Here is a 15,366-nt window from a genome sequence, read left to right as displayed (position 1 = left end):
TGGGCAACCTGTGCCAGCACTTCTCTATCCTCAGCATAGAATTTCTTCCCAGTATCCCATCTAACCTGCCCTCTGTCACTGTGAAGCCACTCCCCCTCCAAAAGTCCCCCTCTGGCTAAACACACCATGAGCAGCTTGCCAGCCACATGGCAATCTCTGACGGAGCTGCTACACTCCTTAATCTAATTCCATTTAATCCAATTTCTTGTCTTCCAAGTGCTGCCTCAACAGAACTTCATTCAGGCTTACTGCTAAAATCCAGCTCCCAGTCCCAGGGTCTCATTCATCAGAGGGATTCTACTGGAAGCTACATCTAGCCAGGCAGGGGTCTGCTTGACCTTTGTAAACATAGTACACTGGCAATAGATTCTCCTAAAAAAAAAAAAATCCACAAAAACCCCCAAAACACACCAAACTGACATTAGTTGTCACCTCTGATGCAACCACTACCAGCATTTCCTTTCTCTAAGCAAGGGAATTCAAGGAGTTTTGGTCTGAATGGGGATTTTGAGCCATTTCTGCAGTTATTCCCACAGTGACTGCAGCCCGCTGCTGAGGTAGGAGTTCTCCTAGACAGGACTTATCTCAAAATGGAACCAAATCATGACCATGAGGCACCTAAGGGAAGTGGGAAATCCACTTGCAAGAAAGGATGCTTGCTGCAGACGTTTTCATGTGATTCCTGTCCCAAATAACAGCAGGGCAACCACCACATTCATCTCCCTGGATGCTGCAGGCATGTTCCACCAGTGCTCCTGCACTTTATGGAGCACAAGGTGAATATTGTTGGCTTTCCCTGCTGCAGGACTGAATCAATGAATGGTGTGTGGGCTCCATGTATGCCCAGCCATTCATTCTGGGAGTTGGGCATCTGCTCAGCCACAGTGAAACTCTGCGTCTTCACAGACAGATTGAAAACAAACCCATTACAGATGTGAACCACTCAATTCTCATGTGACAGCTCCTGATCAAACAAAACTGCATCTAAGAGAACAAAAAGCATGCCCACTTTATAAATGAGCCCTTTAAAAGTTAATGCTCCTATTCTTGGAAAACAGGGCAGCCCACCACTTTAGTACCTGAGAAACAAAGAGGGATGACTTGGAAAACAAATTCTAAATTCAGTTAACAAAGATCACCTTTTAAGATGAAAAATGTCTTCACTACTAATTTTCCCATTTGTAACACCTCATGCAAATAAAAACGAAACCCAACGACGTGTAGGTTTGATTTCTCTCTCTCACATCTGCGACACTAAAAACTTTGCTTATCAACCTTAGAGAAATTATCCCAAAGTAAAGCAGTAGGACATTAATCTCTTCTAATATATTTAAGAAATGGAGTTCTGTAAATTACATCATTACAACATTGTGGTTAAAAGCAACAAAAGCTGTGCACCAAGTGTGACGCAAGACGCAAGTGCCATGAAAGCAGCCTTACCAGACCATCACAGTTGCTGATGGCCACCGCAGCTCCGGGGATGTCCGTGATGTCCCCCACGTAGGCACAGTTGGTCCACAGGGGCTCTCTCTTCCATAACCGCTCTGTACCAGATCCAGCCCGAGACGTGTTACCACCATGGCTCCCAGTCTCCACAGAGTCTTCGTACCACTCCACCACGGCCTCGGGAGCCACTAAGCGAGTGTTGGGTTTCAGCCGGAGGTGGAACTCCCTTCCGAAGGCAGTGACATTGAAATAGAGCTGTCTAGGGCTCTGGGACACCTCCCGCGTCGAGCGCCTTTGGTGACTCGCCGAGAGGATGTTGGAGATGTAGCTTCCATCTGCATTGGTGCTAATTGGAATCACTAACCCATATGGCCTCGGTCTGCTTTTTCGGAATTCTGCCAAGAGACACACCCAAAAACCAAACTACAATAAGATCAAGAGCATGAAATGAGCCCAAAGACTGAAGGACTCCCCTGCCTCATACCTCCCCTTCAAAAAATCCCAACTTAGGATTCCTGTTTGAGCTACTAATGTGGGCAAATATAACGCACATGTCACTGCTCCTCTTTTATCATGGAATCACAAAATGGTTTGGGTTGGAAGGGACCATCCAGTTCCAAACCCCCTGCCATAGGGAGAGACACCACCCTCCACTATGCCAGGTTGCTCCAAGCCCTGTCCAACCTTGTGGCCAAGGCCTTGTCCAAGTGGCCTTGGACACTTTTAAGGATCCAGGGGCAGCCACAGCTTCTCTGGGCAACCTGTGCCAGGGCCTCACCACCATCACATGGAAGAATTTCTTCCTATCAATTGTTTTTACAAAAAAGATTTTCCTAAAACTTACAGAGGAGACCCGGAAATATTCACTGACATTTATCTGGGGAGTTTCTTTTGGGTTTGAGGTTTGCTCAACAGGCCCATTGACCCTTCTGAATTCTCCTGTAAGAAATGCCACACAGCTCCATTGTACACCTTACACAGAACTTGCTCCTGTGTCAGGACTTCCATCAAGGTTTTGAAAATGAAGAGCCAAGCTTGGCTATGAGCACAATTTGCATACAGATTTCTTGGGAAATAGGACAAAAATCCAGCGGCTCACATGCTGCTGATAAATTAATCCACATCAGCACTGGTAATGGCAGTAACTTTTCTCTCTACAAATCCCCCTACCCAGAAACTTGCTATTGCCCTTCCTCTGAGTAACAGAGATTAAAAAAAAAAGACAGAATCTAAGTATTAAAAAACCCAACACAGTTCTAGACAAATTTGACCCTAAATCCTGTACTTTAGTGCAGTTGAGGAAAGCCATTAACCCAGCAAATCACACTGTTGGTAACCCTGGAGAAGCTCAATGGTCCAACCCTCAAATAAGGCAACATGTCTTCAAGCAATGTCACACCACTGTAAAACGAGTCCACCAAATGAGTTTATCTTTTTGGTGAGGCCTCTGTAATCTGGGAGCAATCAGGGTATTTGGTGTCCGATTTTCACACTGTAAGGGAAGGGCCAGGTCAAGCTGTGAGCCACACCACTGCCACTGCTCTGAATGGGTCCAAGGCCTACGTCTAAGCCTGTGTATTTGACTACGTTGAGTTAAAAAGACATCTTGCACAAAAATAGTTATTCCCAACTCCTGTCTTCCTCGGAGAGCTGGTGAAAGTAGTTATCAGAGTGATAGTACAGACAATTTCATTCGAAAAGCTGCAAGATTGGACTGCTCTGATGCTAGCGCCAAGTGCCACTGAGAATTCCTCAAATAAATATACTTAATTAAATGAGCTAAATTTCACCTGCTCCCAGTGTGGATCACACTTGATACAAGAATTAATAGAGGACAAGCTCAGTAGCCAGTTCCTCTCTCCTGGCAGCATAGGTTGTTGGTTTTTAGAGACTCACGCATTCTACAAGTAACTTCAGTAGGAAAATGTTCCTAACGGCTTCATGGACACACACATGTAAATTCTTGCACTATAAATATCTTAATATACAAATCCCGTATCCTAGGGATGTGAAAAGTCACTTCCAAGCCCACTGGTAACCCCACATCCTACAGCCAGCAGCCACAGGGTGGGTTTCAGTAGCAGCCAACTCCACCTATTTTGCCATTCACCCACAAGATTAGGATCTAAAACGGGCATCCTAATTAGGCCATTACCCTTAGGATAATTCCCATTTAAAACACTGGGAATTCTGAGCCAGGATTGTTAATCTGTCTCCTTAGAGAAGGGACCAAATTAAAACTCTAAAGTCATTTTTATTAATTAGACACTAGGCCATGCCCAGGAGGCAGAGCTACTGGGTTGTACATTCTAACTGGGTCAAAGTAAAAACATAGATCCACACATTCCCAGCGCTTCAGCACTGGCACTTCATTCCCAGGCTGACATTCCACCTTCTACCTCGCCGAGATTCCTCGTGGCTTGTTTTCCTTTCTCTTTAAAGCCCAACGTTCAGTGCCAGAGACCACAGTCTGGTGATCAAATTCTGTGCTCACCGCACGACTGAGAAACTGCTCTGCACATCTTGCAGCAGAATTCCCACATTTCCACCGGCTGGGGAAAAAAAAATGGCTATTTTGCTAATAAGAGCAGCCAGCTAGCCCCAAGAAGGTAGGAACAAAGGGTGGAAAATAAGAACTATCAAGGTTTTGAGTCAGCAAAAGTGTTTTCCAGACTCTGTAAATGCTGAGCTAGAAGAGGAAATGCCTTTTGTTCAAAGGCAATTAAAATTAAATGGGACATGACTGAATCCCAAAGATATCTGAACTCCTCTGCTGACTTATATTACCCTTTTTCCACAAACTACACGCTCTGAGGAAATGTTACCCCAGCTGTAGGTGTTCCCTTTCCTAAGATAAAATTTCAGAGTCGATCTGCTCTGCTAATTCAAAGCTGACAGTGGTGATCAGAGCAAAAGGCAAAGCACTTAACTGTAAATTGTCTTCCTTTTTTTAAATCTGGCCTTAAAATGCTGCTCCAGTTGCACAATGTTTAAGTTGAAAGGAAGCACTTAAGAAGGAACATCACATTCTTTCATTGTGTGCCAAAACATAATTAGCTAGAGAATGCCTCTGAAGAGAGCTGTCTGGGCTTTTTTTCCCCTCAAAAACTCATGAAACTGCACAATGAACGCCACTGGCTCACAGGAGTTGTCTCTGCACTGTACAACAGCTGTGGTCAACGGAAGTTAAAAAATCCCAAACTTTTTTTATCACCTACATTTGGAAAAAGAGTATTTTTCACGCATAAGGTTCTGTGAAATACATTGATCAAAAATTGTTCAGGTGGCTGTCCACAGCAGAATGCCAAATGCCTAAACATCCACTTGAGAAGATTTCAGAAGTACAGTCTATGGGGAAAAGGAAGAATTTCTGAAAGCTCAAGTTATTTCCATGTCTAAACCAAGCTACCCAAGAAAAGAAATGTAGGGGAACATCCCACCCACATGGCCCCTGCACGAGGCTCTGTTGCTGGTTCCTAGGCCATTCCATACTGACGTGATGGGATGACCAGCGATCTTCCAGAGCTTCCCTACTGGAAGAGGTGTTCAGATGTAACTCGAGGGTCAGGAAGCTCAGATACCTCAGCAAAAGGACTGTATCGAAGGTGACATCTCCAGAGCATTACCATGGAACTTTCTGCCTGGAACTCGCAAGCTGTGACACAACCAAACTGCTGGATGGCAGACATTTTTCTGCAGTGGCAGAAAAAACTGGAGAAAAAACAGTTACCTGCTGCTGTAGGGATGAAGAGGACAGTGTTTCCATAAAGAGACTGTGACCGGTTTTGGGAGATCACACTTCAGTCCCACAGATAAGCACAATGGGATGAGCACAGAGCTGTTCTACTCACTTAGCAAGGTGATGCTTAATGAAAGAAGATGGTGTGGAGACAACTGGACAAGCCCAGCAGGGGTTTTGCCATCATCCTTTTCTGCTTCATCCATTGACTGGCTTCCAGAAACAACAGAGCAGTTTCAGTCCCTCTGAACAACCTGGATCACTCCAGAACTACCCTTTGCTCTCTGCTTGGCTGCCTTTAGGTGGCAGGAATGCCCAGAGAGAAAGAGAAGACAGGAAAGAGGGACAGATTCCTTCAGAATTCCCACTCAACTCTGCACCTGAAAGGGGATGAGGCTGTGAGGGATCTAGACATCGTAAACTGGATGAACAAAAGCAAGGGACTGCAAGGAGAGAGGCTGATGTGGGACATCTCTCTAGTGTCCTCATTCCTCTGCTTCACTGCCACTTGTCCCAGGGATTCACACAGCTCAAGAGACAGTTGGTGTGGTGTTTTTGCAGTCTCTGCACAGCCACAGGGGCGTTGCAGGTGCTTCCTGCAGGCAGTGAGGCCTGGCACTGTTGTGTCACAGGCTTCTTCCAGAAGTGGCACTGAGCAGTGACAGAGCTCTGCTGTGTGGGAGCAAGAGGTGCGGCACAGCATCAGCACCTTCAGGCTGAGTGACACAGAACAACTTACTCCTGACAGCTCCCAGGCACTGCAGCACACTGCGTGAACACAGGTAATTAAGTGTGCTAACTTGCTATCCCTGTACTGCAGCCCTGATGATTTTAAACAAAAATAACCCCCTAGGTACCTTAATTTCCCTATGTGACTTTTCAGGCTGCAAGAAAAGATCAGCTGCTGACAGCAGCCAGCCCTGGGCTAACTCAAAATACACAACACCAATGCAAAGCAATACTTTGTGGGGACTCAGAAGTAGGACAGTGCATTTGTAGGCAATTCCAAGCCAGGTTTTATGTCCAGGTCAGGTTTTATGTCCAAGTCAGAATTCTCAACTGAGTAAGCCACAGCCTGAAGTCGTGGCTGCCCCATCCCTGGAAGTGTTCAAGGACAGGCTGGAAGGGGCTTGGAGCAATCTGGTCTAGTGAAGTCCCTGCCCATGGCAGGGGGTTTAGAATGAGATGTACTGCAAGGTCCATTCCAACCCAAACCATTTTAGGATTCTCTGGTTCTGTACTTTTTGAATCAGAATTGACAGGATCAAATTCAGCCCCAAATGTTCCAGATTACAGCACTGCCAGGGCCGTGGAAGAAAAGAAGACGTTAAAGGACAAAAAGTTATTTTCCAGATTCAGCAATTTTGCCTGATATACTGTGTAATTTAAAAGACACATTCCTATATAGCTTATGGTTTCTGAAATTCAAATACAATCCATTTCTCATGGAAAGGACTAGAAATAAAAGACAGGATCAGCATACCACTGGAAAACCCCTCTGTTTGCCAGCTAGCTTTAAATGTACCTCACTGTCTCCATTATTCACTGATCATGGTGGAAACCAACCTAAGCTCAGAAGGATGCAGTGCCAGAACTGAAATTGAGACAAGACCTCCAAAATTTACAGAAATGCTTGAAATTCTTTTCTGAACAAAACCTGAACCAAAACCTCAGGGCTGGAGGTCCAATGGCAACTGGAAGCAGAACTGCCTGGGGTCCGTTCCCACTACAGAAGAGCTCCAGAGAGCACTCGTGTGCAGGGACATGCACTCAGTACCAGGATGGTAAAAGGCTCATTTCACACTGGGTAAGGGAAGGAGCACGTAGGATGGCATTCCCTGACACTAATGCTTTGGGAATGCCAACTTCCACATCCTTCCACTACCTCTTCCATCCTGCGGAGCACCCAATTACCAGTTAGTGTAAATGAACACCGACCTCCTGTAATTAAACTGTGGGTGTATCCTCCCAATTAAAGGAAGCTTTCTGACTTTGGGAAAAATCTGAGAGGCTAAAGTCTCAGTAAAAAGCTCCCCATGGGCACAAACAGGCACATTTTCACTTCAGCAACCTCATGCACCACCGACCCTGAACTCACTGCACAGCACCTTTTTACCCAGGTCTATCAGTTTACAAGACAACAGTGACCAACTACGGATTTTTTAACTTTGATTTATATTTCACAAGGGAAGCACAGACACATAAAGATGCAAAACTGCAGCACAAGAGGGCATGCACATTCAAGCCATGCCACGTCACTGCAACTACAAATGCTTCTGGGTGGCAGTGGTGGGGAGTGAACAGGGAATGCTTGCCTGCATACAGATAATTTCTCCAGAAATAACTAGTCTTTGAGCTTACTTCTTTTATTTCTGTTTTGATAGCAGGAATAATAGCTAAAAAGACTTACCTATTTGGATCTGCTGCTCTGTACCAGCCTGCAGAAGAGAAAAGAAACACATGCACAAAGTTGTTAGTGTAATTACTATGCAATGGGGGATGGCAGAAGGCTGAAAAATCACTTGATCTGTGCTGTACTATTTTATATGTTTCTGCATTTGATTTCCAGGGATAGCAATTCTTCCATAACTGAATAAACAGCTGTTCCCACCAATATACTAATGGAGTCCATAGCGAGTTTAACATAAATAGAGCTGCTAAGCAATCCTGATTCTGAATGACTTGTTCTATACAACATGACACTGTACCAAAAAGTAAGTTCACTGGCCAAAGCAAGGATTTAACAGCAGGAAACCGATGAGCTCCAAGAAGCACGGGTGCTGAGGCAGAGAGGAAGCAGTGAACTGACAGCTCTTTGTATCTCGGCTAGAGAATGAGAAAGCCAACTGGACCACACTGACCGCAGGGATGGTGGCAGTGACCTGATGTCACGATCAGCTCACTGTCGGCTCGGTACTTGCTCTTGCCAGGGTTAGGGGACCCGGGGACATAGGACCCAGAGGGAAGGGACCCAGAGACTGCCGCTGCAGGACCCAGCCGGGACCGGGGATGCTGTGTCTGGTTCCAGGCTGCCTGGATGCAGCGGTGTGGGGCACAGAAGGGAGCAGAGAGCCGCCCGTCCGTCTCAGCCTCTCCTCGCCCCGCGCCAGTACCGCCCGCAGACCCTGGGGCAGCGGGGGGACACGGGAGGACCCGGGGGGACAGCGCGGAGGGCAGGGGAAGGCAGGGGTCCCCGCACTCGCTCCCTCCCTCCTCTCCCTCACTCACCTGCCGGCCGGGCGCAGCGCGGGCCCCCAGGAGCGCGGCTGCCACTACCCAGAGGGGCAGGAGCACCATCCCGAGCCGGCCGCCCGCGCCCCGGCCCCGGCCGCGCTCCGCCCGCTCCCTCCTCCTGCCGCTGCCTTCCCTGCCCTCCGGCGGCGGCTCCCGGGGCCGGGGCCGGCTGGGCGGGCGGAGAGGCGGCGGGTCCCCCGCGCCGCCTGTTGCTGTGCGCCCGCCGCGATCCGCGGCGCTGATAAACCCGCGGCAGCTCCGCCTCCGGCCGAGCCGGCGCTCCACGTCAGGCCCGGCCCGGCCCGCCGGGAACCGCCGGGGAAGCCGCCCGGCTCCGCGCACACGCACGCTGGGGCACAAATGCTATCACCGTGCTCCTGCCACATCCATGCCTCTCCCCGTCCTCGCTCCGTGTGCCTGAAATCCAGTCCACCGAGAAACAACTTTCCCGTCCGTCCGTCCGTCCGTCCATCCATCCGTCCATCCATCCCACCCACCATCGCTGCCTGCATCACACCCTAGCAGGGACTCCCAGAGCAGCTCCCCAGCCCGGGACCACATCCCCAGGCTTCCATATTTCCCACTAACCAAAGGCAGACAGCAACAGCTACTGAGTCTTAAAATGCCAGAATGGCTTAGGTTGGAAGGGACCTTAAAGCTCATCTCATGCCAACACCCTGCCACGGCGGCCACTGGACCAGGCTGCTCCAAGCTCTGTCCAACCTGGCCTTGCACACTTCCAGAGATGGGGCAGCCACAGCTTCCCTGGGCAGCCCATGCCAGGGCCTCACCATTCTTATGGTATAAAACTTCTTCCCTACATCTAACCTAAACTGATGCTTGTTTAGTTTAAAACCATCACCCCATGTCCCATCTCAACAGCTCCCAAAGCTCCCACCAGCTGGGAGCTCAACACTCAAGACAAAAGGAAATAGTGCCTGGCCTGGGCAGAACCCAAAGTCCACTTGCACAGTGCCTTCCACAGACAAAAATCTATACAGACACACTCTGTACACCTTCATTTCCCCAGGAGATGTTAGGCAGTTGAAGCTGTGAGTAAGCAGTTGGTAACAGGCACCACTGGGGCGTCCCCAAGGGCGAAACAAAACCTTTACAAACACCTTCTAGGAGGCAGAGATCAACCACTCCGACATTATTGAACTCCAGCAGTGTTCAACTGAGGACTGAATTTTTTCAGGGTCAGAATTAGCCAGTGTTATGAGTATCTGGATCTCAATTTAAAATCCAATTTAAAACCATTTTATTGTATGTTCTGCACTACCGTTCCTGTGAAGCATCATAACCAACCAAAATCAGTTTCTGTTGGCCTCATGTAGCACAAACATGTGATCTGCTGCTGCTAAACGTTCTCAGAATACATGTGATAGCTTAACTATCATTTTTAAATTGACCTTACTGACAAAAATCATCTTATCTATGTGAAAAGGAAAATACTGGTTCCACTAAATCCAAACTGCGTGACAGCAACATTAAAGAGGAGGAGAGTTTCAGCCTTGATTTTCAGGAGATACCTTGAATATTCCAACCACAGCAGCCCTGCTGTTTCAGAAGACACAGGTCCTGAACTGCATGATATCCTCTCACAAAGCAAAAAAATAAAAGGAATTTTTCTGAGAGAGTGGGAATGCATCTGTTATTACAAGTGTCCAATCATTCCTGCACATAAAACATGAGCAGCCTGTCTCATTCAGCCCCAGCAGCTGCACAGAGCCACTTTTGGGAAAGCCCAGAATCAGAAAGGCTGAGGTACTGTAAAGTGCCAGCTCCATAATCCTACATTAAAAAGTATTTCACTTACCTTGCAGCTATTCCCCATTCTACTTCTCTCATGGAGGTTCACCCAGCAACCTTAGACCTTACTTATTGCACATCATGCAAACCCTGAACACAACCTTGATATCCTTGTGCATTTTTTCCATAATGTGAAACACCTGAGTGCTGTGTACTGCAAACCACCTGTTTTCTATTGTGAACTTATGAACCTGCACAATCTCAGGTGTTTTGTTCAGGCTAATTACAGGGGGACTTTAGGGAATCACAGACTGGTTTGGGTTGGAAGAGACCTTAAACATCATCTAGTCCCAACCCCTTGTCATGGGCAGGGACACCTTCCACAGGCACAGGGATCCAAACTCCTGACCTCCAGTAAAGCTGTTTCTATGCTCTGAAAAACATTCTTGCGATACAATGTTATGTCTGTTACCTCCTAAGTTATTAAACTTTGCCAAACTGGTTTAAAAAGTTTCTAAATGTCAACGAAATCAAGAGACACAAGAGACAGAGCTGGGGGCCAGGGCAGATACCCTGTTTTGTGGTCTATCAAAGGCTTTACAGAATTGTAAGAAAGCAACAAAAGGTGTTAACATTAGATGCCTCATTATTTCTGATAAGAAACAACATCAAGTGCCATTCCTGTAACACAAGTAAATCGAGTCAGTATTTAAAAGTTCAGTTAAAGACATTTCTCATCTCCAACAACCCAGTTTGGCACACTATTATCAGAGAAATCATCTTGTGAGTATTTCTAGTGTGTTACACATACATATGCATATATGTATTTACATATGTGTATACATATATAGAGCTGTTAAAAATGTGGTAGGCATTTGCAATTCTAAAATCCCTCAGACAGGCTTCCCGCATCTGTGCAACTTTGGCTGATGCACGAGACTGACAGCCACAAATATTTTATGAACCTGAGACTGGGGCCTGAAGCAGAGACACTGAACCACTGAACTCTGTCTGAAAGGCTTTGCACAGGGCCAGGGTTTGGAGCAGGAAGGCTGCAGCAGGATTTGGCAGGGATAATACTCAGGGGAGTAAAATACAGCATTACCTGATCTGGAACATGGTCTTCATGAGGTCTCACATTGTCTCACAGCAGAGGCGTCTGCAACAAAACAATTTCAAAGTCAGGCTTAATAGGAGCAAGAATACAAACGGAGAAAATTTAGAGAATATTCCCTCTGGGTAACCAAGAGAAGTTCCTGATCAGGAGATCTTGCAATGCTACTTAATCCAAGCTTCAAATGTTAATTTCTTGAGAGAATCCCCTCGTAAACTCAACTATAACATGTAGCAGGAATATTTATAGTGTAACTTAACTACAGCATCTAGGAATAATAGCTATCATCCAGACAAATCCCAGTCTTCACTGATTCTGTCCACACACATGGTTTAATGCTCAGTTTTACAGTGACATTTCCTAATATTTAGGAATCACTACAATTTATTGAGTTTTTGATCCACGTACGCATTTGATAACCTTTCTAAATCACAGCCAGTTTGGAAAGCATTAATTCTGTTCTTTCTGCTACAATTTGGCTTTGGTGCCAAATCCTGACTACTTTTAATGACTGATACCTGGTGCTTCAGGGTCTCCTTCTCCATGGAGCCTGCTGGGATGGAAATACAACACAAGAATGGAATCCCCTGTGAGGCAGGGTGACTGGAGACCCAGATCCTACTGTGTGACCCACCAGAACACATGACCACGACCTGCTCAGGTTTCCAGCCTTAAAGAAAAGGAGAATTCACAAGAACCAGATTTGATGTTCTGAAACATTGCCGCTACAATGCAGAAACCCACCTCCTCCAGCTGCCCTGCACAACTCCTGTCATGCATCCAAAAAGGTCCCAAAGCCTTTTTGGCCAAGATACAACAGTTAAAATTTTAGCCTTATTTGCCACCCAGTGACTTGCCACTTGATTTCCAAACCTGCAAAGAAAGCTTTTTTTTGGCATTATCTTTGTAGGAAGGAGATCCCAGTACCAAGGTGTCAGACAAAGATTGCCAGACTGTACGTGAAACCCAAGAGCTCTATAAAAGACAGTGCCTCTAGTTTCTCCTTCATGGTGCATTAAAATTGGGAATGTTAAACCACACAACCATATTTAATTGTTTTAAAGCCACTATTAATCTAGCAGGTTGTTAAATTAAGAAATATAGTGCACCTATTATTTTTAACAAAGCAGAGCAAGATTTATGGTCAAGACTTAACTGCAAGACACAGGAAACTGGAGAGAAAAATGTGAGATGTAAAAATTACAGTTGTAAAAGACATTCTGGAAAACATAAAGGAATGAAAAGAAGCAGTGTTGTGAATTTTGTATAATTAGCACATGCCATAAAATTTTTCCTATTCTGAGGTGATGAGTTTTAAAACAATGTGTGCCAAATAAAATACAATTAAACCCACCCTGAATCTTCAAAAGAAATGATAACCCTGCTCCATGTCTAGGTTAATGGTTCTATTTGATGATTCAAAGGTCTTTTCCAACCTAAACAATTCTGGGATTCTATGTTCGCTTCCTGCTGGCTTCACCAGCTCAGCACTATTCCTCTGTAACTTAAAAAGTGCTTTGGTTTTAGTCACATTCTTAGAGAAGTTTCTGGGGGGGGGTGTGACTGCAGAGAAAGAATGGGAATATTTTTTCAGTGATTGCTTTTCTGTCATTGATTCACACAAAACAAGTTTCCATACAGAGGGAGGGAAGGAAGTTGCACACTTCAGCACTCCCTTACCTCTCAAATGTAATGAAAATCAACTTGACTGGCATGATTCCCTAAACCCAGAAAAGGCAAAAGCTGCATCACATAGATGAAAAAGGAAAGTAAAAATCAGTAATATCCTGTTGAAAATCAGTTCCCTAAGCAAGCCAATGGGAATGCTTGCTCCAGTTCACAGCTCCTTACTCCAAAGAGTTATGATGTTACCTGATTATCTCACAAAATACTCCAAATCCATCATGTCAGTAGGTTTTGTCATTTCTATTTCCTTGATTCTATTACAAAAGGTCATTCCACGACACAAAACCAAACACAGCAGTGGAGGATGGCTGCCAGCAGGCCTTTGGTCAGCATTTTAATAACCACCACAGTTGGATCCCAAGAGATAACACTGTTCCTGGAAGCTGCCAGCTGTTCCGAGGGCATGCTGACCAGGACCAGGGGAAGGTGCAGACTACATCCAACCTAACAATAATCAGACACATCAGCTTTGCATTTTATTCTATCAGTGCCTATGAAGAAAAGAGACAAACAGTTGATGCCACTATCTTTCCCTTAAATGCATTTTGGCATTACAGCTGCAACCTGGCAAAGGATGCCAGGACAGAGAACCCAGGCTCTCTTAGCCCTCCTGAAAAGCCCAGCCAGGAGCTGAGTACACAGATCCTTCCAATTCACACACTTCCTGGGAAAGTGTACAGGCAGTCAAGAATTATCACTTTGACTTCAATTTGCTGGGATGCTTCCAAATCACTTCCATTTCCAGAAGGAATTAAAACAGGTGCTTTGTCTCTGCAAAGCAGCTTAAGCTAAAGTCCTGACACCACTTGCTGCTCTCACATGGGGTCATGGTCATTAAATATTTAAGCCAAAAAAACAGTAAGTTGAGACGAGAGAGCGGCAAGTTTAGCAGATAAACCCCTGCCTTTCCGGAGTCCCCTTCTCTGCTCCCTCTCAATGGGGCTCCAGCTGCTTAAAGAGCTCAACAGAACCACAAAGCACAACCCCAAATTCTGTTTAAAAAACAGAAGCTTAAATGAAAATGAGAACTGAGCTTCTGACCTTACCTAGGGTCATCTCACCACGTCACGGCTGGGGTTATTTCCAGGGCAGCGTGTGAGAGCTTTCACTGCAGCAGCTTCAATAGGACTTTGCCTGTGGATTAATGGATGACTTTGGCTTCTCTTTCTTACCAGCCTTTACAATTCAGGAGAACACATAGAGGATTTCTTCTGCAGCAGCTGAGTAAAAAGACAAAAGTGAGCTAACCTCCTGACCTACAAAATAACCTCATGGAGAAATCCATTCAACAGAAGTGCTTGCTGTTCCTGGGAAAAGGAAAGGAAAAGAAAACAATACCTTGGATGCTGCTTAAGAGGGGAAACTACCACAGCAATATTTCTGCTCAACTTCTAGGCAACTTTTAAGAAAAGCAGAAGCAGCAGGGACTTCCAATCCTATGTACCAAAGAAGGAGGAAAAGGGAGACCTTGTGCAGATGGAACATGCACATGTTCAGCTTCAAGTGTATACATATATATGTTGAAATCCCAGTGGAGTTAAAGGAGGCTGCTCTGCAAGCTCCAGTTCCAGCGTGTGACACCACCTTGGCATTATCCAGGGCTGTGCTACAGCACAGAGACTGCAATTCCAGAAACCCTTGGGATAGCACGGGATGGCTGAATGTTCTGATCTGCATTTAAAAAAGGATTATAACACTACATACGGTATTATTTTAGGATTTAATTCCAGCCTGTTTGCAACAAATTGCAGGATAACACCTGAAATTAGTTTCAAGTTAGTGGTGTAGTTACGCATAGGTAAGCATGCACATGAAAATATGTGGGGAAATATGTATGAACATATTTTTCTTTGCTGTTTCCTGCTCCGTTTCAGTTGGTTAGTCAACGTCATCAGTGTTTATGACCTAAAGCACAGTGGACAAACTTATATGCATACCATGTTGTTATAAAAAGGAATTGTTAAAATCCATTTTAAAAGCTAAGCAGTGAACGTGAAGACAGCCTCTATTGAAATTCCTCACTATAATGGGGGTGATCTATGTCCTAGCTCCTCTCACTTTTGGGGATTTTAAAGTGCACTTTTGCTTTTGTATGGTAACTATATGGAGAAATACTTCAAAGTTATTTATCAATTTATTTCATTTGCAGTACAGAATATTCAGTATTAGTGACACTTGGCTCCAGGAGGTGCCGTACAGCTGTCTCAGCAACACAACACTTCACTTTGAAAACAATTAAAAATGGCAAAGCATCTGATGACTGAGAAAAAACTCAGGTTTCCTTCTGTCCAATATAGTTTCTAGTAGGATACCAAGGTCAACATTCTAGTAGGATACCAAGGTCAACATAATTAAGGCATTTCAATCTCTCCTCTTTCCATTTTATTTCCCAAAT

General features: G+C 45.4%; 1 protein-coding gene across 3 annotated transcripts in view; it reads right to left on the bottom strand.

Annotated features, from left to right (window-relative positions):
- The window catches only part of ADAMTS3 (ADAM metallopeptidase with thrombospondin type 1 motif 3), a 57,557-nt gene extending 48,743 nt beyond the window's left edge, over positions 1-8,814 (bottom strand). Inside the window, exons 1-3 of one of the 3 annotated variants that reach the window (XM_085057719.1) lie at positions 8,414-8,814; positions 7,596-7,623; positions 1,441-1,841 (exon numbers count right to left, since the gene is read on the bottom strand). In XM_085057719.1, coding sequence (XP_084913845.1) covers positions 1,441-1,841; positions 7,596-7,623; positions 8,414-8,482 — 498 coding nt within the window. In that variant the 5' untranslated portion in view covers positions 8,483-8,814. The remainder of the gene's footprint in view (positions 1-1,440; positions 1,842-7,595; positions 7,624-8,413) is intronic. The other 2 variants (XM_085057722.1, XM_085057720.1) reach the window with 2 other exon arrangements.
- Between the last annotated feature and the right edge of the window lie 6,552 nt (positions 8,815-15,366).

This window comes from Lichenostomus cassidix, chromosome 4 (assembly GCF_008360975.1).
Source record: "Lichenostomus cassidix isolate B80296 chromosome 4, HeHo_3.0, whole genome shotgun sequence".
NCBI classification, from domain to species: Eukaryota; Metazoa; Chordata; class Aves; order Passeriformes; family Meliphagidae; genus Lichenostomus; species Lichenostomus cassidix.
This window is presented reverse-complemented; position numbering and strand designations above follow the sequence as displayed.